Here is a 21,169-nt window from a genome sequence, read left to right as displayed (position 1 = left end):
CCTTCACATTTGGCGCGCTCTCGGGGCGGTACCGGTAATTAAAATTTAAATTTTAAACTGGGTTACTACAAGTAACAAGAAACAACTGAATGATACACAACCTAACTTTTATTTAGAAAATAAAATAGACTGACAGAGATTTTCGAAAATGAAACCCAAAAACGTAATAAATGCCAAAATCATTATAAACTGCATTATAGTACAGACTCGACATAGATTGAATTATGACAATAGATAAAGCTTAGACTGCATTGGTTTTTTTTTAATGACATGTAAATTGCTGCCCGAAATTCCGTGCTCCCCACTGTACCGGGTGTCCCATCATTTGTGTCCCGTGGGAAAATGACTTTAAAACTAAATTATATTTATATGAAGGTATTATAGATGCATAAATACTGTTCACCGCCACAAAAGTTGGGTATTACTTTTTTGTTAAAATTAATTACCTAGGTGCAGCAGGCAAAAAACTATCACTTTAAAAATTAAACTTTGTTCGATGCAGTTCAAATTTAGTATACGTTATGAAATAGTTATAGAGAAATAAAATCCGTAATTAGAATTTAATTAAAATGTTTTGATGTAAACATATTTGGTTAATTTAATTTGGGTCCTTCTACTTTATAAAAATTTATGGAAGACAAAGTTAAGTTTGTGGGTATTATTCTTGTCCGCAATTTATGGTACGAAGACCATTCAAGAGGGTTCTAGCGGTACCTGCCTGTGTTACGGCGTCAAACACGCTGCAACCCCTCATAAATCTTCGTCTGCAATAAATTTTCATCATTTTTTCATTAAGTATACTAAATTTGAACTGCATCGAACAAAATTTAATTTTTAAAGTGATAGTTTTTTGCCTGCTGCACCTAGGTAATTAATTTTAACAAAAAAGTAATACCCAATTTTTGTGGCGGTGAACAGTATTTATGCATCTATAATACCTTCATATAAATATAAAGTCATTTTCCTACGGGACACAAGTGATGGGACACCCGGTACAATGACGGACAAAAAATTTCGTCCACAACTGTCATTCCACTTCCAGTCAGATATGCAGTATGCTGTAAAGCAGCCTTTATGAACGAATAACCTCACTTCACATTTTGACATGTCAATCAAATTGTGCTTATGGGTGACAGTAATAAATTTCAAATTTTAATTTGCAAACGTCAATCATAATGACAATATTGACAATAAAGGTTAAATTGTGAAATGACAGGAAAGGGGTGGACGAAATGTTTTGGTCGGAATAGTACACAACGACCAAATAATTATTATTATAAGGGCCATGGGCGTAGCAAAGGGGGGGGCCAGGTGGGCCCGGCCCACCCCAGAATCCATCTGGCCCACCCCAGAATAAAAGTAAAACACATTAAAAACAATATACATCTGCAATATCTATCTATCGTCTGTCTGTGGTTTAAAATCTGGCCCACCCCAGCAAAAAATCATTGCTACGCCCTTGATAAGGGCTAGTTTACAATTAGGTAAGTTCATCGTATTCTAATCAAATGTGAGATTAACTGAACACGTGATCAGATTGAACCAATCGAAGTTTCGGATTCATTGGTTAATCGCGCGTTAAAATTTAATTCGAATTAAATATTTAATTCTCTTTCTATAAACTGGCCCTAAATGTCATAGATTTAACGACTGCTTAAAACGTTAACGGAAAATAGAATATAGAAACTTGAATATATTTCGGGAAGGTGAGAATGAAAAAGTTATATTTACTAAAATTTTAATAAACTGTAGGTAACAACATTGTGGATCATACAAATAAATTATCAACAAAATTACATATTCATTGATTATTTAGTGGTGTGTTATGCTCAATAAACATAGGTAAATAAATAAATCTTAGAATAAATAACAAAATCGTACATATTAAGAGCACATCGAATTGAATAAAATTTCGCAAGAGTCTTACAGACACGTTTGTAAATTTCCGTATTTATTTTTGTCATACAGTCCTGATTAATCTCACGATATTGTTTGAAGGATATCACCTTATCTTAACGAAGTGTGGTGAAATTCGTAAAGCCCCACCATGATTGCCATGTTGTACAGGGTTATTATAAATGTTTGTAGTCAACGAGCCCATGAAAACAAATGAAATTTTTTCTTTTGCCGTTCCATAGTTCAATACGAAAATGATACGAAGTAGATTATTATTCTTGACATTAGGAGGTTATGTTTACCTTCAAAAAATTCTTTGAATTATTAACCACAACAGTGAAGATTCGTTTAAAGAGATTGTTCCAACGTTTTAATACCGTGAGTAACAGTGACTTAAATCCATCAAGACGGGATTTGTTATCAAAGTGAATTTTAAAGTTCAAATGGTTCAATCCATCTCATACAGACAATAAAATTTAATTTTCTCTATTTCAGTTTTGTAAACTTATCCACTGGTGTTTAACCACAGGTGTGTAGAACTGATTTGTTGCTGTTAAATTATTCAATGGGTACTGAATCATTTTTGTTTTAAAAGTTTCGAGGAAACAATGTTAAGTACCACAAGATTCCAAAACTGTTGATGGAAAATGAGAGAATGAAATCATTGTAAATAGACATTTTATTTATGTGTTATATGGCAACAAATTAAAGCTATTTAACTGTCCAGCAAGGTTTTATTGTTGTTAATGTGCATTAAATGATTTCCAATGTTATAATGTGGAGGAGCAGGATACACAAGATGGGCGACGTCAGACAGGTGCATGTGTTGATCCAATCTGGAATAGTTGTTAATGAAATCAGCAACAAATATGGAAGAGGAGGTATACTTATTAGTTCTAACGTCTCCCTGAGTACATCAGGTTATGAACTTACAGCAGGACCACAAGGGCGTAGTAAAGGGGGAGGCCAGGTGGGCCCAGCCCACCCCAGAATCCTTCTGGCCCACTCCAGAATAAAAGTAAAACACATTAAAAACAAGATACATCTGCAATATCTATCTATCATCTGTCTGGTTTAAAGTCTGGCCCACCCCAGCAAAAAATCATTGCTACGCCCTTGCAGGACCATGCCTTGTTGGAAAAGAATGACAAATCCAAAGTTCTGTTATCATTTAGGTTGTTTAAAAACCAGCTGCAATATGCAACACGACATGGATGATCTGCTGGTTTCAGTTCTTGAAACAATGACATTTTATAAGGGTGCAAATTTAATCTTTTCTTCACAATTTTGCTGACATGTGCTCAGTGCTACACCTGACTGTGCTGACAGCAATGATGTTCTGGGATTTTGTTCCATTCTCTCTCTCAAAACTTCACCAACTTGAAGCCTTCTCGATGACTTTTCCTTTGAAGCATCTCTAGTTTTGTCTATTCACAATCCATCGAATGTGGGTCATTAAAGATTGTTCCTCTATCTCTAAATTAGGAAACTTTGCGAGATATTGATCTTTACATGATTGCATTCTGTTTTCATCTCGTACACCATTTTAATAAAATGAAATAATAATGAAAGTAGTCTGTTCCACGGTGTACCCCATTGCAATCCTAAAAATCAAAATGTGTTTAGGAGAAACTGATAATTAGAAGAGAGAATTTGGAAGAGAACAGTTAACCTGAAAATAAATTTACTTGAAACTTACAGAATTTTACTAACCTAACCTTGATCACTGTTGTTGTATACTCATCGTCGTCGTCTGTGGTCTTAACACTCTTAACTTTTATTAAAGACTTATTTTGATTCGAAGGAAAAAAATGCGGTAATCAAGTAATTTGACATTAACAGCGACTTTTACCGTTTCAGTTGGTCAGGAGCTCACTCATACCAATATTCCACTAGATACAGTGCACAATCGAAACAAGGCGGCACAAATTCATGGCCTACTTGGACTACAAACATTTATAATAACCCTGTATAATTATCAAAACGAGATAGAGATACTCCATCATAACTCCTATGATTCAAATTCACCAATTGCTAAATTAACAACTAACTAACGAAATTATGTTAACTGAAACTCGCTCGAGACGACAAATGGACCCGCTCTACCGCAGGAGATCCTACGACCGTTAATGGAAATCTTAATGAAATTCAAAATCTAGAGGCACTTGTAATTTAAATTTGAGCTCATTGTACTTAACCTAGTGTTCCCTGCATCACCTACCGAATCTTACACCACTTTATCCTATAGAAAATCCGTAAACCCTACAGGAGAGGGGTGTACTAAGCGTGCCCGTTGGCGGCGACCGGAATTCGGTCGTAGAAACGTCGGTGCAGGTCGTCGATCTTGGTCAAGTAATAAGTCCCAGGGAAAAAGTGGTCGATTGATCCCGAGGGCTCGTAAGGGGCTTTGTGACAGTTGCGCTCCCTCAGCTCCAGATTGGCCTCGAATTTCTCCGGAGCCACCTTCTGTCGTCGCTGCAGGAGGGGCTTGACTTGTTGCAAACTCGACACTAGCTTGAAGAGGGGTGAAGCCTCGTTGCAATCCTTCGACACTGATATGGTGTACAGAGAAGCTGCCAGACCCGAACCGTACGAAAACAGTCCGACTTTGGTCCCCGCCAGTTGGAAAATGTCTTTACTTATGAGGAGAGAGACGAGACCACCGTACAGCGAAGGAGTGTACATGTTACCAACTTGACTGGCGATCAGCAGCGAGGGGCTCGTTTTCTTGCAGAAAGCCTCTTTACTGTACCCCAGGAACGCCTTCTCCAACTCTCGGTCGAAGTAACTGTTACTTAAACTCACATTGTTGTAGGCTTCGGACCCCGGGAACAGCTCCTGTCGCTTGTTTTCCGGCCCGTTGACGAAATCGTTGAGAGCCAGTCTAGCTACAGATTTCTGAACCAACTTGCAATATGGTGAATGGAAGACCACTGAGTCGAAGTAGTCCAAAGTGACTTTTATGTTGTAATTTTTGGCGACATTTTTGCAGAACAGTTGGTAACAATTATCTAGGGCACTTAGGTAGCATTGGATCGACAATTTCCCGTCGACAGTTGGGTACTCCGAGGTCAGGTCAGGCTTGTAGAAGTCGTAGGCGTGCTTGATGTATGTCGCGCGAATCCCCCTATCGAGGACTAAAGGCGCGTTGGGGCCCACCAGCATTGCGACGGCGCCGGCACCCCCCGTGGGCCTCGCCGAGCCCTTGGCGTATACCGCGATGTCCCCTGCTACAACTAGGGCGTATCGACCGTTCCACGCCGACGACTCTACCCACTGGACCGCGTTGAACAGTGCCGCCGTGCCTCCGTAGCACGCGTTAGTCGTGTCCACCCCTTCGAGATCCGTCACTCCGTGAGGTTCAAACAGCTGCATCAAGACAGTCTTCACACTTTTCGATTTGTCGATTATGGTCTCGGTGCCAACCTCCAGGCGTCCGACGTCTGAGTATTGAATTCCATGTTTCTCTATCAATTTTTTAACGACGGTCAGACACAGGGAGTTTATGTCTTCTCGGTCGGAGCAGAATCCCATCCTCTGTTGGCCCAGACCGATAGTGTATTTTCCGGCGGTAACTCCGTCGTATTCTTCCAGTTCGGTCTGGTCGACGTATTGTGAAGGAAATATTATTTCGAGGGCGACAATGCCGACGTCTTTGGGCCAGGATCCCATCGTGGAAAATAAATGACAACACTACTCGACTGCTTTCACTCGACTTCGCGTTTGAAGAGGGTTAAGCGAAGTCTGAGAAGTTGTTAAATAATTTCCTTCTACCACTCACCTGTAACCAGCATTCCAATAATAACTTGCACCCCACTCTTCTAGGTTTTATTTAACCTCAATTTTATTCAAACCGGGTGCTCGGCGGATGACACTTGTCAATTTTAAGCGTGAAGTTGGCCACGCAGTACATGTGATCTAAAGCGCACCACACCCACACACTTCGAATCTATTATACCCGCTGCAATTTCTTCCTCTACCCTAATTTTACCTTTATTCCCACATAACATAGCAAAACATTAATCTTGACTTTTGTACCAAGAAAAGTGCTACAAAACCACAATAGGACATCAATTTTGTCCAAGATCCTCAAGGTCTTGTGTGTTGTTACCTTTAGTTTCCGATTTCTGGTAAACTGTGATCAATCGTATCTAACTTCAACCCCAACGCAACACAATGAAAAAGTTTTGATTTTATTAGCCCTGTTTAACCCTTCTGTCTGTGATTTTTATAAGTGATGCCTTTAAAAAGTATAATTTAAGATTAACGTCCGTTGAGCTATTTATTGTATATTGTATGTGAATATGTCAGATTCACGTGAAATCGAAACGAGCGAAAGTAGTGAGAATGGAAGCCCTTCGAGAACCAAATATGAAATGCCTCCTAGTCTACAAGAAAAATTACAAGATATTCCAGGGGCGCTGAAGTACATAAAACTGTTGGAAAAGCAGCTCAAGAAGCAGAGGAGGAAATTGAGGAAAATTAGAACCAAGTACAAGGTTTGTGGTTATGTTTTTCTAGGAAAAGATGGTACTACTAGTTTTTTGTTTTGATGTTATCGTTGCTACTTATTGCACAAAAAATTGTGCTTCAGTCATTTAATTAAAATAATGTGTCATCACAACATAGACTGAATAGATACAAAGTACACAATATTAATGTGACTGCCATAATCTACTTATCATTCTGATTGTTTACTGAGTCATTTGAAGAAGTATGAATAATGTAGAATGATACTCGAAAACTCGTAGTTGAAATCGTGATTGTATTGTTTTTTGGGGGCATAGTTAGTGTGTTAAGATTTTTGAACCTGTTTTTCTGACCATGAGACAGAAACCACAACCTTCTAATAATAGCCAAGAGATAACTATAGAGTATAGACATTATGTAAAGGAATACATTTTTATTGGAACAAATCAAGAATTTATTTTTATGTGGGAAAATTTATTTTTACTGATGGGAACTGATTCATGATATTGAATAATTATATTATGTAGGAAGGGAGTATGTACATTTGATGATAAAGCAACTTTTGTCTAATTGGCTACCTCTACCTGCCTCCTGTCATAGTTTAGCAGCCAGTCAATTGTAAGTATGTGTTGAGTTGGGGCCAATGGGAAAGAAGTGTGCCACAAATTTCTTGATAATTTTGCACAATTCACATAAGGATTGCCCTGCTTTTGTTTGAACATGGTGTAAAAATGTGTAGATTGATGAAATTAGAACCGGAATTTTTGTAGAAACAAGTAAATTAAGATTTTACCTATGTACTGCGTAAAGGATTTAAAAACAAATTAAAATACGTGAGGGTAAACAGATTTTTATCTGGAGTGATATGATTCACGTTAATTTTAATTAATGTCATTTTTGCAATGATTTGTGTGGAAACTAAACATTAAAAATAAAAGACAATAATTATAGGAATCCAACATTTTTATTAGAAATTGAAACAATTATTGCTCTTGGTATAATCATGTATAAAAAAGAACGAAATTAACAGTATGATTCTGTAAAGGTTAAGATATTCCTCAACCCAACAACGAAATATTTTTTTATGTTCAAATATTTGTTATCGTGTGCAAAAAATTGTTGGTTGTCAGTAAATGTTTGATTCAGTTGTACGTCAATGATGACACTAACTTAAGAAAGTAAAGGCACATTTATAGTTCCGTAACATGTACAGTGGGCGGCAATAAAAACTAGCCATCACTTTTCTCTCACGTCAAAATCCAAATGTGTAATTAATGATGGCCAACTTTTTTTTCCGGCCACTGTACGTATGGCATAACATACCGAAATTGAATCATATTGAATCAAATGTACATATTCATTTATAGATTCCTTAACATAAGGCCGTATCCGTTTATAAGTATGTATATGAATTGGCCAATTTCAATTATGTTATGTACCATGAAAGTCACGGAATTTAAATATTTTTCCATAGAAACGGTTACGTGTAGGTATGCTGTTAATAAATTAAATTTTCCGTTGACCGCTTGTTAATTTCAATATTAATGAATTCTTTTGTCTAAATTATAGTGTATTAATGGACCTCATTAATACACTATTTTTCATTAATCAACGATTTTTGCGATTTCTGCAGCAGGTAGTGCAGCAGGGTTTTCTATATTTTATAGCTGCATAACTGCACAATTACAAATTCACTTTTTCAAAAACCGACATTTTTGGTTATAATTCGCATGTCATATTTTTCAAAGGTAACTAGGTTTCCGTAGCAATCGTGATTTTTACCTGAAATTGAATGTGAATGGAGTTGACGTCTTCTGACACTCTTTGTGGAAAAGTGAATAGAAAGTGTTGAAAAATTTAAAAATGGCCTACCCTGAGGACAAAAAAAGAATGAAGTTATTTATAAGGTATAAAGATGAAATTGGTTTTGATTTGGCTTTAATTTCAAAATTTGTCACCAAAAAAAAAGTTTGCGGTCAACGAAAAAATTTTGTAATCAACTCTTTTGTTAATGGGCGATTAATAATCTCAACTATTAAAGCCACTCACTCGCTACACTCGTTCGTGCTTTAAACAGTTTCGATTATTAATCGCCTTCATTAACAAACTAGTTTATTAAATAACTATTAAAAACATTATTGAAAAGGTGGAAAATATGAAGGAAATTCTAATCGTACAGTGTGTTGAAAGGAAAGCTTCAAAGCACTGTACTATTGCGGGCAAAAAAAGTGGGACATCAACGTCATTGTCTTGACTTTTAATGTGAAATAACCCTTATCTGATTCTAACCCTACTTTGAATTGATTGACGTTGTCATTAAGTATTGTAGGTTGTAGGGAATGATTGTAAGTAAGCACGTAGTGAATATTTATTTAATGCAAAGTTACAATCAAAATCTACCTTTATCAAAAGAAGAGGGCATTTGGAAAAAGAAAATAGGAATACATATAAAATAAATGTTTAAACTGTCAGCTGAAATAGTGTCAAAAAAAAAAATGACAATAAAGCTTGAACTACATCGAATTTTTCAAAATTGACATAAATTTGATGTCCCACTTTTTTTGCCCGCGATAGTACGATAAGTTTTCCAAAGACTTTGAGGGCGGTGTGAAGAGAAAAATGATTTGGAGTAGCTGATTTATCCGTGTTTTTGTAACTCGTTTTTTTCGTGGTTTCTTCCTTTTTTTCTTTTTACGACCTATCTCGTGTAAGACCACAGCACATATTCTTATTACGCCCTGTATTATGCCCCGGTTGTTATGGACATGTTTACGTATTTCGTATCCTAGGAGTTATCAATTATCATGCAATTATAAAGTGCGTCTATGGATATTTTGAAACGACTTTTTAAACACTAGTTAACATTTTGGGTCGTTTATGATGGTCTCATTACTAGGGGATTATTTACCTAGCCTGTAACAAAAACTCTCGATGGTATTTACCTGCCGATTATTGAGGATCGGTTATTCACCACTTTTACGACAATCTTTGTTAGCGGGCAATAAACCACTGAAGGAAGCAAAAGGTCGTTTTAAAATATCGATAGACGCACTTTATAAGGCATTCACGATCTTTTTGGGACCGAGTTGGCTATGACCATCTAGTGATTTTGTTGGCAGTTCCTCGGTGGTTCCCTAAAGGAAATTGACACTTTTTGTGTTAGGTTAGGTTGTTTTCATTTTAGGGTTATATTTTCTGAATAGGTACATTGTTGCCGGATCTCTTAAATCTGGTTTGTTTTTTTTAAATTAAATTAAATCGTTTAATAGAAATTTTTTATCGTAATAAAATTATTTTGGCAATTTTGACTGTTCCTTTGAGGGAAATTTAAATTATTTTTACACATTTAATAAATCATTTAGTTTCTTACGAATATTAAAATAATAAATCTGGCAATGCGGTGGCAAGAAAATGTCGAACAGACACTGACAGGAAAAAAAAATGCATCCGTTGCATCACTGAGTCAGTTAGTCCAACATGAAAAGAAAAAATCATAGCCAACTCGGTCCCAAAAAGATCGTGAATGTCTAATACTAAAGTAAAAAAAAAAAAAATTCGTCCACAACTGTCATTCCAGTCAGGTATGCTGTAAAGCAGCCTTTAGGAACGAATAACCTCACTTCACATGTTGACATGTGTCAGTTAAATTGTGTCGATGTTCTTATGGATGACAGTAATAAATTTCAAATTTTGATTTGCAAACGTCAATCATAATGACAATAAAGGTTAAACTACTGTAACTACATCCAATTTTTGTGAAAAGGGTGGACGAAATTTTTTGGTCAGAATAGTACGCGTACAGTCATGTTCAGATAAATCTGGGAGAATATAATTTTTCGAGGGTAATGTGGGCTGATCATTGAACAATATTTCCACGGATTTTTTTCTGCCAGAAAAAATATCAAGTTTTATTTATTTGTCGAAGTTGACATGTGATTATACGTTTCAAAGCAATTTTACTGCAAGGCCAGAAACTGGAGGTTTGCGAGCATGAGTAGGTACGGGTTTACTGTACGAGTCGCAGACGAGTACTTTTTTATTATATGGCAGTTTTTAACTTTCTGATTGTTTCCTTATAAAGTTTGTCCAGCGAGAGATTGGTTGACATAAAAATCACTAAATTCTACATAGAGAAAGTACAGGGTGAGCAACAATAACTGTTACAGTTGGCAAAAAAAAATTTTACATAAAATTTTCAAGACTGTGAATTGTACCTATTTCGGTTTGTTTTATTGACAATATTGACACCTGGTATACATTTCAAATTTAAACGTCTTGGTTTTTGTAATCTTTTATTAATAAAATGGTTTTCTCGTTGGAACATGACATAAAAGTCACCAAAAATCACCAGAATTTATTGCCAACTCAATCAGTACTTGTTGCTCACACGGTAGTACCTAGCGCACGTAAAATTTGAAATATATCCTTCAAGCAGTAACATTTTTGCCTTGAAATTATGCTCTAATTAATGCATTCTACAGTGTGGAATAAAATGATTTACATCTAGTTACCTTTGGAATTTTTGCACATGTAAATTTTCCTGTACCGCCCTACTTTTTTTTGAAGTGCCGAACTATTAGTTTTGTCAATAAATGTCATCAATCGAATTGATAATTGTTACAATTTACTAAATTGAATGAACAAAGGTTGGTGGCCACTTTCAACATTAGCTGTGACTTGCTTTTGTTAGCTCCTTTTTAATTTCAATCTCTACTTTGCATTCATATCATCCCTTCGCAATAAATCACATTTGGAATTTTGGAATATTTTGAGGTTAGGCTTTCTTTTTTTTGTAGAGCGACATTTCGTATTTTTACAAGGGTAATGCAAAGGTAACTAGATGTAAATCATTTTATTCCACACTGTAGTTCATTTTGTAGTGATGGGTTAATTTAATACATTTATAATAATTTAAAATCTCCCAATCTCTCGCTGGACGAAGTTTGCCTTCTCCTATTATTGTAAAGCCTTTTTTCATATATTCAATCAATAAATTTCCTTCCATATCTCAAAAAACCGTCGCCATCAGCTTTCCTGATGAATTCTGCATTCTTGCCTTTTTTGGCGATGGAGATCCCTTGTGGACCCACTGCATGGATTCTTGTTTTGTCCGTGGATCCCAGTGATACACCCAGGTTTCATCATCTGTTATAATTTTCGAAAAAAGTCCGTCGTCAGCCAAAGCCTCCCAAGTTTTCTTCACAAATGTGTTTCCGACACAGTTTTTGTTTGGAATAAAGCAATTTCGGAATCCAACGTGCTGAGACCTTATTCATTCCTAAATCTTCATGCAAAATTTTGAATATCGTAGCTTCCGATATCCCTACTTCATCATCGACAATCATTGAAACTCTTATTCTTCGATCTGCTAAGACCAAAAGCTCAACTTTCTTGATATTTTAGTTGGTTCTTGCTTCAACAGGCCTTCCACATCTGGGGTTATCTTGAATTGACTCCCTACCCCCTCGAAACTGTTTGGACCAAAATTTTATCGTAAAATAATTTGATTACGCTTCTTTGTTCTAGCTGAATTTCACTAATTTTTTGTTAGTTAAGGCTACACAAAAACAACAAAACTCTTTGGAAAACGTAATTTTCAAAAAACGAACAATTTTTACAAATCCGAAGTGAATCGCTTTATACCAATGATACACCCTTTTTTACTCTTATAATCAATGTAGGCAAAATTTTAATGGGACTGAACAGAATGTCCGATACATTTTATCCAGTTAAAGTAACGTTTACATATGAACGGTTTAATGTTTGTTAAAAAAATATTTTATTATTTTTTCTTTCTGGACAGATAAATGTCATTAAACTGAATTTAAGTAACTGTTGCAGCTCATTCCGGAAGTTCAAGATGCTCAAGTACAAACCGACGCCACATACGAGACTTCCAAAGAACCGAAAAGTATTATAGAAGAAATCAAAGAGGCGGCGGAATTGGCGACACAGAACTCAGGTTTCGTATACGACGAGTGTTCGGGAATGTATTATGATGCAAACACAGGTTATTATTATAATGCGGTAACACAATCCTTCGGCGTTTGCTATTTTTACTGACGGCAACCTAATCGACAGGATTACGGACTGTACTACGAACCGAGCTCCTGTACCTACCTCAAGTACAAAGCAGACACGAACACGTACGAATTCCATTCGCGGCCGTTCGCCGCCCTCCAAGAAAGCTTCGCCCAAAAAGAAATAGTTAAACGAAAAAAGAAAAGTAAGGATGAGTTAAAAGTGAGTCGACTGTCGGTAATTTATGTCGTTCGTTCGGAAAATTTGGAGGTTTTAGGTAAACATTCCTTCCGATTTGGAGCACCTAACGAGTTGCTTCAATTATTTGAACATAAATAATCTTCGCACTTACGCGTCTGGTACGTATACAACAGTAAAACAATGTTCTTTGTAGGCTTCGAAATGCGTCAGATTGGGGACCGACTCTTCGCACTCGTTCGAAACCGAAGAAGGAGAGTGTTCGATAACCAGCGGGAACGACTCGTCCGACGATAATAGATCAGACACTAGTGGTACTTTAATTTTTGTTTTGTGTTCATGTTGTGAAAGTTTAGGGTAACAGTGAAAGATATGTCACGGAGGATGGTGTGTTTTTCCCGCAGATGTGACGAGAAAATGGCCGCCGTGCATGCGAATCATAGTCGAGCAGTCTCAACACCAGAAGATCAGAGTGGGATCGTTGCACATAGTGACCTGCGAAGGTGGCACCTTGGGACGGGAAGGCGACCACGCCATCATCCTCCCAGACATCAACATCAGCAAGTGCCACCTGCGGTTCGCTTTCGACAAAAGCAAAAATCTCTATTTCGTTACGGACCTGGGTTCGAGGAACGGGACGGTGTTGAACGGGAAGAGGATGTGCGCGTCGAAGCAGGAGAGCGAAGCGATGGAAGTGGCCCACGGCAGCAGGATACAAGTGGGCTCGGTGGTACTGTTGTGTCACGTCCACGACGGGACGAAAACTTGCGGGCTGTGCGAACCTGGTCTAGTACAAACTGTCGAAAGTAAGGTGTCTCGGGTTGGGTCGAACTGTTGATGGTATAGTTCGTGTTGCAGAAAAAGTGGAGCAGTTTCCCAAAGGTACGAAGAGTGAACAGCACAAAAACGAGTTGAAGAAGCTCCGGAAAAAGTTTGGAGTCAGTCTGTTCGAAGAGGAGAATACAAAATTGGCGTCGGGCTATACCGACAGGGCTCAGAAAAGGAGAGAAACCGTGGGGAGTCAGAATCCGCACGAAAAGACAGAAGTGGCGTCGATCAATGAGTAATTTGTTTTGTTGTGGACGAAGAGTAAATTTATTTTTATTTTATTTTTCCGTGCAGGGCGATTTCACCGCAAAACAAAGGTTTCAAAATGTTGGCGAAAATGGGATGGAAAGAAGGACAGTCTCTGGGAAAGGATAGTCAAGGAATTGTGGAGCCAGTAAGTGGTATAGTAGTTTTGTTCTGATCGTGTCTCACAAGTGAGACGTGTGCTCGTGTGCCCCAGAGTTGTTGAGAAAGTGAATGTGGTTGTATCTATGGTTGATGGTTTTTCTTGAGAACTTTTTAACGAGAGGAAAAAACTTAATTGGAGTCCTATACTAGCATTAATTCTGTGTAGGTACGACTAATTTCCAATCCGGGAACTTCTGGAATGGGAAATACCGAAATTGTGAATTCTACTCAATCTGACAAAAATAAGCAATTTATTTGGAAGAAAACTCAAGAGAGGTTTAAGAAACTGCCGGCGTCGACTATTTTTGAAGATTCAGATTGATGTTTATAATTAATTGTTAAATTATTTTGTATTCTGATATAAGTTTTTTGTAATTAAAGAATTTTTATTGAAATTACACCAGTGGTTTGTTCTTAATACCCACAATGACAGCGGTAACGTCAAGAGACTGTTTTTAGTGTTTTTATTACAATATTTTAGGTTGTCAGTTTAGCCTTGACATGTTTTTTAGGAAAATAAAATTAAAACATCACTTCAAGAAGTCGAGATGTGTATGTCTGTAGTAGGTACTGGTCTTCTTCCGTGCAGGCCAGCTTCAGCAAGGTGACAACTACAATTAATATCAAAAAAGTTTAGTTCTTGGCGGATTTTAGGAACTGTAGCACGGCAGTTCTTTTTTGGTAGTTGGATTTAAAAAAAAAAAACGGGACACGTCAAAAAAAATTGAAAATTATGGTCAAAATTCAATGACATTTTTAAAAAGTTTTTTTTATATTAAGTGCGCAAAGCAAAGGTTTTTTGAGCTTGAGAATGTTAGGTTTTTTTAAAAAATACATTCGAATAAGTGTCGCTTTCCAAGTGTTTTCTATAAATTCTGTGAAAATGAACGTTAGCAGACTCATGGAAGACTCCAGTGATTCTGAATATGATGTAGATGCAGTAGCTAATGAAGCGATTGCGAATATTTTGCCGAAGAAGTCAAGACCGCAGTATGAAAAAGCTTACACAAAATTTCCGGGTTTGGTGTGACTCTAAAAAAATTAGTAACACAACAGAAAACATTTTATTAGCATATTTAGAGGAAAAGTCGAAGATTTTGGAGCCGTCTACATTGTGGTCCCTTTTTTTGATGTTAAAGGCAACTCTAAATAAGTATAAAAGAAAATAGTGAAGTTCACTCGAATCGGAAATTATACCGGGAAGTAATTTTTCTGCTTGTAACTTTAATTTTCATATATCAAAATAAGGTAGGTATGTTGACTTGTAATTGCCTGTTATAATTGTTTCAATAAAATTTTCTTAGTTTATTCTGAATTTTAGAAATCTCAGAAATTTTTCGCAGTGTGCAAAAATTTTTTTTTAACGGTGAAAAAAAACGCGTGTTTTGCGCACTGAAATTAATGCGTAAACACCCGTTTTTTGATCAATTGTAGAAAAAAATACTTAATAGGTATTGTCATTGGCAATTATTCGTTTGATATTGATATTATACCAATTCTTCTGAAATTGTGGAATTGTTGGTCTTTCGTTCTCATTTTCTACATCCCAGACTGCAGGAAACCGGCAGGAAAGGAATAATAGCTTCTCGAACGTTTTGCTCATTGGCTATTGAAGAAATGTCTCCTGGTTTGAAACGGTCTGGGAAAGAAAGTTCGCAAGATGGTGAAGGATGTTTTTTTTTGAGGTCTTCAGCAACTTCTTCATTGAATGAATCTAAAAGTTATCCAAGGACAATAATTTAATAGCTCCTCTGATGGCTACATTTGCTTCCACTTTCTTAGCTAATGATAAATTTGTACGTTTCTTATAACCAGTTCGTATTTGAGGTACTTCAAAATTAGAAAGATTTTCTTTTATATGCTCTTATTCAACGACTTATCAGATTTCTCTGCTACATTGAAAGCTCTATAGGAAAAAAGCAAAAGATTGTCGAAAGACAATTATTATTTATTATTATCCTAGAATAAGTGGTAAAACCAATAGTTTTACCATTGAAAATAAAGCATTAATTAATGATATGAAATAATGATTAATTAATTACGAGGTAGGCAACTAATAAAACGACTGTGTATAGCAAGTATACAATGTGTACGATCAAGCTAAGAAAGACGTTTCGATAAAACAAAAGATAAGGAAGCACTCTTGATTTGATTTCTTGTTGATCACTCTGTACAGATGATACCTACTCGTAACTGTAATGACTTGTATAAACACAAATTTAATTTTGTGCCTAAATCTTTTTTTAATTTGGCATTTTGCACTAAATTGACCATTTCTAATATGGAAAGAAGACATTTAAGCCTCGATGAATCTAATAGAACAATAGGGATATTAGAATTTGGAATGTCGCAAGCGGATGTGGTTAACACTTTTAATGTTCGTCAAAGTGTAATTTTACGTCTACAACAAGGTTATAGAGATACTGAAACGGTTCCTGAACGACGAAGAGAAGGAAGACTGAGAGTTACTTACTGTACGAGAAGACCGTTCATTGGCAAGAGGAGCTTGAATTGAACCCAGAAGATACTGTAGCTGACTCCGACAGGATCTTTTAAATGCAACAAGAATGATTATGACATCCCACGCTGTTCATGTGGAAGACCCATCAGTCAATTATCATCCAGTTTTAGAAGAGAATGGTACAATGAAGGAGGAAATTGGTTTGATGAATGGCGAATGGGACGAAAGCAATTTTGGCATCTCTGGTGACAGACGTACCATTAGGGTGTGGAGTCTTCCTAACACCAAGACAGATTGATCTAAGGATGTGGGATGGAAGGAACGAGCAAATTTATACGAAAGATATTATAAACTATGTTGTTGATTTGGAAGCTACTTTTCTTTTTTTTGGAACAAAACATTCCCCCCATAAAAGGCTCGTATGTCACTCAGTGACTTCAGTATCTTGAAATCGACCGTCGTCCGCTTCCTGAAAGATCACCAAATCTCAACGTTCTTGGTTCTTGGGGTAATTTAGACCAAGGTATCATTGACAACTTCATTTTGAGTATACCACAGAGGGTCGAAGCTATTACCAACAACAGGCGAAATCGCTCCCTGTTTATTTATTATTATTTAATTTTTGTTCATGTTTTGTTTAAAAAATCTCTTATTAATAAAAAAAAAACATTTTTCAACACATTTGGGTCCCCAAAATTCGCGGAACAACAGCAGTACGTTGCTAAGTAGTCATTAAAATATCAGGTAAAAATGTTTAAAAAAATCAATCTTTTTTTTGTAGAAGATATGGACCTATTCGTTACACTAAATGTGGCAACATTTAAAAATATTCTATGTATCCCAATAGTCCGCAAATATTTCATTTTTGTTGTATCCATGGAAATGAGAGACAAATCAAAGCCATGTTGCCGTACGCTATTTGAGGTAAAACGGACATAAAATTATTACTTGGAAATGCTGGAAGCAATGAAGAAAATAATTACAAACCTGATCACAATTGTTCAGAATTATTATACCCCTGGTTAGTAAAAGACAAATAGTCAAAATCTTTTTTAATATTTAAAATAAATGAGATCAAAGCTGCACCTTTTGAGCCCCCATATCTTCAAATCTAAGAGATATAGATTTTTTTTATTATTTTTCTGATTGTTTCCAAACATGAGTTGACAATGCCTCATTGAGTTGTTCCGCGAATTTTGGGGCACCCAGTATAGCAGGAAACACAATATCCCTAACTTCTCCAAAGAGCAGTTTATTTTACATCCTATCTTTACTCTGTCACTCTATTTTTTGTTTAGATCTGTACTATCGCGGCCAAAATACTTTGGTCGTCAATGTGACATAAATGACATTCAATTGTAAAGCAAACTTTAGGATGTTTAACCTTATTTTTTACTACTGTCAAAATTATTTTAATCTATCAGTGTCATACGGGTGGGGTAAATCCCAGCTGCGGAGGCAGGGTTCAAAAGCAAAAGATCAACATGGTCGGGGTTTAGACAACCTTCAGAAGCAAGTAAGACGATTCTATATTTATCAAAAACTGAAGGTGCCATATTTTTGACAAGAATAATTTGAAATTGTCATGTATATTGACATTAATACTTGATTTACATTTGAAGTGTCAAAAAGTGACGACCAAAGTATTTTGGCCGCGATAGTACATCTAGTGATGTTCTTTTTTCTTTATTTGTTTATTTCCCTAAGGCCCGGTTGTATAAAGCTTAGTTAACATCGTGTCAGCTAACAACGCGTCAAGTCGGAAATCCTCCCATTTGATTGGCTGATTCAAATAAAATGTTAAATATCCTTCAATTAGATCGCTTGACATTATGTTAACTTTAACAACGACTTGACATCGTTTTATGCAACTGGGCCTAGGTGTTGTAATGTCTTTTCTTCGTTTTTTTTTTGATTTCTTAACATTCTTCTTTTCTTCACTCGTTAAATAACTGACTATGCTTGGCTTTAAAAAGTTACATGCATGTTCGTATTGGGTGATTCAAAATGATTGTGGATAAGTATGGCAACTATGTACGAAAATTTATCAACTGTGCGGGTGATAGAGTTGACATTTATTTGACACATAGTCGCACAATTTTGAAAATTGTCAAGGCAATGTGCAATGGTATAAAAAAATCAAATGCAGGCTAATGAAATGTCATACAAATGTCAACTGTATGCCACCCACACAGTTGCCACATACATTTTCGTTCCAGGACGTCTGTAGACTTTCATATACCTGTCATCAGAGAATCGACAAAACCTAGACTGAACAATACCTTAGCTCAATCAGCTTCTTGCCAATTTAGGTGATCGCGAGTAAACTTTAGTAGTCTTTTGCGGTGGCCTGTGGTTAAAAGGGGACCCGTTGCGGGTACAAACGACAGCAGATGATGCTCTGCCAATCTTTGCCTGATTGTATTTTGGCTAATTTGAGTATTGTACCTCCGGGAAAAGTCTTGACTCAAGCTAGAACTTGTTACAAATCGTTGTTTCAAGGTTCGTAGGCGCAAAAATCTGTCTTGAGCTGCGTTTGTATCCCTTTTCTACCCTGATCCAACCTTCTCGTATTGGCACCTGTTCCTCTAACTCGATTTTGAACCCTTAGAATGGTAGATTGAGTCACCCCCAAGCGTCGAGAGATGAATTGTTGAGATTCGCATTTTTCGGAGAACGCCACCACTTTCGCACATTTTTCCGCGGAAAGATTTATTCGAACTTTGATAATTGACAAAAATGTGGCAAGGAATAAACAGAAAATAACACTGCTATGTTTTTTATTTCACTTAAACAAAACCCCATCAACATTTTGTGTTGATTTATTTTCAAAACAAAACTTGAATAAGAAAGGTAAACATATTTCCTTGACATCTGTTGAAAGAAACAGTTAACAAAAATAATATAATATAAATTACAAATTATGCGTTAATTTTGGAGCGAAGTGTACATATCTTTATAATTTATGGACTAATTTTTGTGAAATTTAACAGATGGATAATTTTACTCCCTTTATTTGTGAATTAAATCGCTGAAGGTTTATACTAAACTGTAAAACAACAACAAAAAGGTATTAAAATGCGCATATTAATGAAACAAATAAGCGTCATTATGGAATTTTTGACATTCCTTGCAATTCCTGTTCAAATGTACCACCATTTGCCCCAAATCCATTTTTCCAAACGAAACCTAAAATCATTGCTAACGTTTCGCAACATATTTACATTTGTGGACGTAAAGGCTCGAAGAATTTGATTTAATTTAATTTATTCTTCATTCAGTAAAATACCTACCTATCTATCTTTCAAATTTCACAAAAATCGGTCCATAAATAATAGAAATATAAGATCTGAAAGTCTTAGGTGGGACACTTGTGTAAGAATTTTCGATGTAGATCATCTCCATAGACTCTTCTTTCTGAATATGCTTTTCTTTTTCTTTCGATAATACTAAAAAATACCGTTACGAAAAATATTGCTCTGAAGTTACCCACTGCCCAACGTCGCTAAAATTGAAGTATTTGCTTCGGGTGAAGCATAAACTCCACCAAATACTACAAATCGAAGTATCCCCTGTAGCAATTGCTTCCCCCAAAAACTTTTGCTCCTATGTACAACAGTAAATAAAATATAATTTGAAGCAAATGCTTCAGACTGAAGTGTTTGCTTGTACTTGAAGTAAAAAGTGAAGGGAATACTCCACTCTTGAAGCTTTTGCTCGAAGTAAGAGCAAATGCTTTTTTTTATTCATACCACTCGATACTTGTCTACGTGAATTTTCAATCTGTTACAGTCGAACTTCCATAACTCGAACCTTCGGTAATTCGAATGTTTCGATAACTCGAACAAATTTGTTGGCAATAGCGGAAAGACAGTATTTTATACGTAATTTTAACTCGATAATTCGAACTTCGATTACTCGAATTTCTCGATAACTCGACAGCAGAAGACGTACTTCTTCCTCGATAAGTCGAACATTTCCTTGGCAGAATTTTATACAGTTTAGGTTCGCGCCACCCAGACAAAACAAAGGTATCAAAGAACGAGCAGTGTGCATTTGATTTTACATCAGTAAAAGTCAAAAGCGTATATCAAGTAAAACTGTGCTAATACATATAAAAAAAATACATACAGATTATTTGAATAATTTTGGTTTAGTGTGGTTAGTGTTTCAATTCAGCAAGATATGCCTGCTAAGCGAGTAATAAAAACATTGTCAATTCAGGACAAATTCAATTTAATTAAAGACGTGGACAGTGGTTTTAAGAAAAAGGACATTGCAGTAAAGTACGGAAGTACGGTGTACCAAAGAGTACGGTTTCAACGATTTTAAAGAACAAAGAAAAAGTTATTAAGGCAATCGAAGAGGGTACTGTTAGCCAAAATTGTAAAAGACTAAAAAAAGGAACATTTGAAAACGTGGATAGTGTCTGGTATATTTGGCTTAACAATATCTGAAATTATATTATCACTTAAATTTAAAGGTGTGTAACCTTTATCGGCTGAAACCAAAGCATTAAAAAAGGTGTTATCACGAGCTCTATTGAGGAAATAATTTTTTAGTGAAGCAATTTGATTGTGTTGCAGTATTTCTAGATTTGAAAAACCCCTACCACCGTTTCCGCGTGGTAAATTAAATCTTTTAATAGCAGATTTAGGGTGATGTTTACCTACTAAATTTGGTAAAAAGAACTCTGGTTTTAATGTTTATATTCTGTAAATTAGTTTTGGACCATTTTAAAACACCAAAAGAATAGATCAGCAATGGAACAGCATATGTATTAACTGCTTTCATTAAATTAACTATTACCGTTTAATTTTGTTTTTAAAAGAGATTTAATTCTTAAATAAAATTGCTTTTCTAAATTTTCTTTTATAATTGAGTATT

General features: G+C 36.0%; 2 protein-coding genes and 1 long non-coding RNA gene across 9 annotated transcripts; 2 read left to right on the top strand and 1 right to left on the bottom strand.

The window, feature by feature from the left end:
- Positions 1–2,062: 2,062 nt before the first annotated feature.
- On the top strand, positions 2,063–2,620 carry LOC138123092 (uncharacterized). Its single transcript, XR_011156713.1, has 3 exons — positions 2,063–2,274; positions 2,392–2,425; positions 2,492–2,620. It is a non-coding gene; the product is annotated as an uncharacterized lncRNA (long non-coding RNA).
- Positions 2,558–5,978, bottom strand: LOC138123091 (hydroxymethylglutaryl-CoA synthase 1-like). Of its 6 annotated transcripts, none has more exons than XR_011156710.1 (2): positions 2,784–5,978; positions 2,558–2,732 (listed from the first exon to the last, which is right to left on the bottom strand). XR_011156710.1 is itself a non-coding variant. In XM_069037613.1 (2 exons), the coding sequence occupies exon 2, from the start codon at positions 5,566–5,568 to the stop codon at positions 4,177–4,179; it is 1,392 nt and encodes a 463-aa protein (XP_068893714.1). In that variant the 5' UTR covers positions 5,569–5,611; positions 5,678–5,978; the 3' UTR covers positions 2,558–4,176. The 6 variants fall into 6 exon arrangements, 3 of the variants coding, with proteins under 3 accessions (XP_068893714.1, XP_068893715.1, XP_068893713.1); XR_011156711.1 differs by having other exon boundaries at positions 2,558–3,500; positions 3,596–5,978; XR_011156712.1 differs by having other exon boundaries at positions 2,558–3,500; positions 3,610–5,978.
- Positions 5,979–6,016: 38 nt separating this feature from the next.
- Positions 6,017–14,219, top strand: LOC138123090 (angiogenic factor with G patch and FHA domains 1). 2 transcript variants are annotated; one of them, XM_069037611.1, is made up of 9 exons: positions 6,017–6,146; positions 6,208–6,395; positions 12,208–12,393; positions 12,448–12,609; positions 12,665–12,746; positions 12,990–13,391; positions 13,444–13,648; positions 13,708–13,807; positions 13,988–14,219. In XM_069037611.1, exons 1-9 carry the CDS (start codon positions 6,134–6,136, stop codon positions 14,141–14,143), a joined length of 1,494 nt encoding a protein of 497 aa, XP_068893712.1. In that variant the 5' UTR covers positions 6,017–6,133; the 3' UTR covers positions 14,144–14,219. The 2 variants fall into 2 exon arrangements, with proteins under 2 accessions (XP_068893712.1, XP_068893711.1); XM_069037610.1 differs by lacking the exon at positions 12,665–12,746 and adding an exon at positions 12,782–12,899 and having other exon boundaries at positions 6,018–6,146.
- The last annotated feature ends 6,950 nt before the right edge of the window (positions 14,220–21,169 follow it).

The sequence above is a fragment of the Tenebrio molitor genome, chromosome 2 (assembly GCF_963966145.1).
Source record: "Tenebrio molitor chromosome 2, icTenMoli1.1, whole genome shotgun sequence".
Lineage (NCBI taxonomy): Eukaryota > Metazoa > Arthropoda > Insecta > Coleoptera > Tenebrionidae > Tenebrio > Tenebrio molitor.
This window is presented reverse-complemented; position numbering and strand designations above follow the sequence as displayed.

Excerpts from the sequence above, each read along its gene's own strand:
- LOC138123090 (XM_069037610.1), top strand. Across the intron at positions 12,900-12,989 it reads TAATAGATCAGACACTAGTG|ATGTGACGAGAAAATGGCCG; the intron begins GTACTTTAATTT and ends TTTTTCCCGCAG. Across the intron at positions 13,392-13,443 it reads TCTAGTACAAACTGTCGAAA|AAAAAGTGGAGCAGTTTCCC; the intron begins GTAAGGTGTCTC and ends TTCGTGTTGCAG.
- LOC138123091 (XM_069037613.1), bottom strand. The coding sequence starts at position 5,568 with ATGGGATCCTGGCCCAAAGACGTCGGCATTGTCGCCCTCGAAATAATA.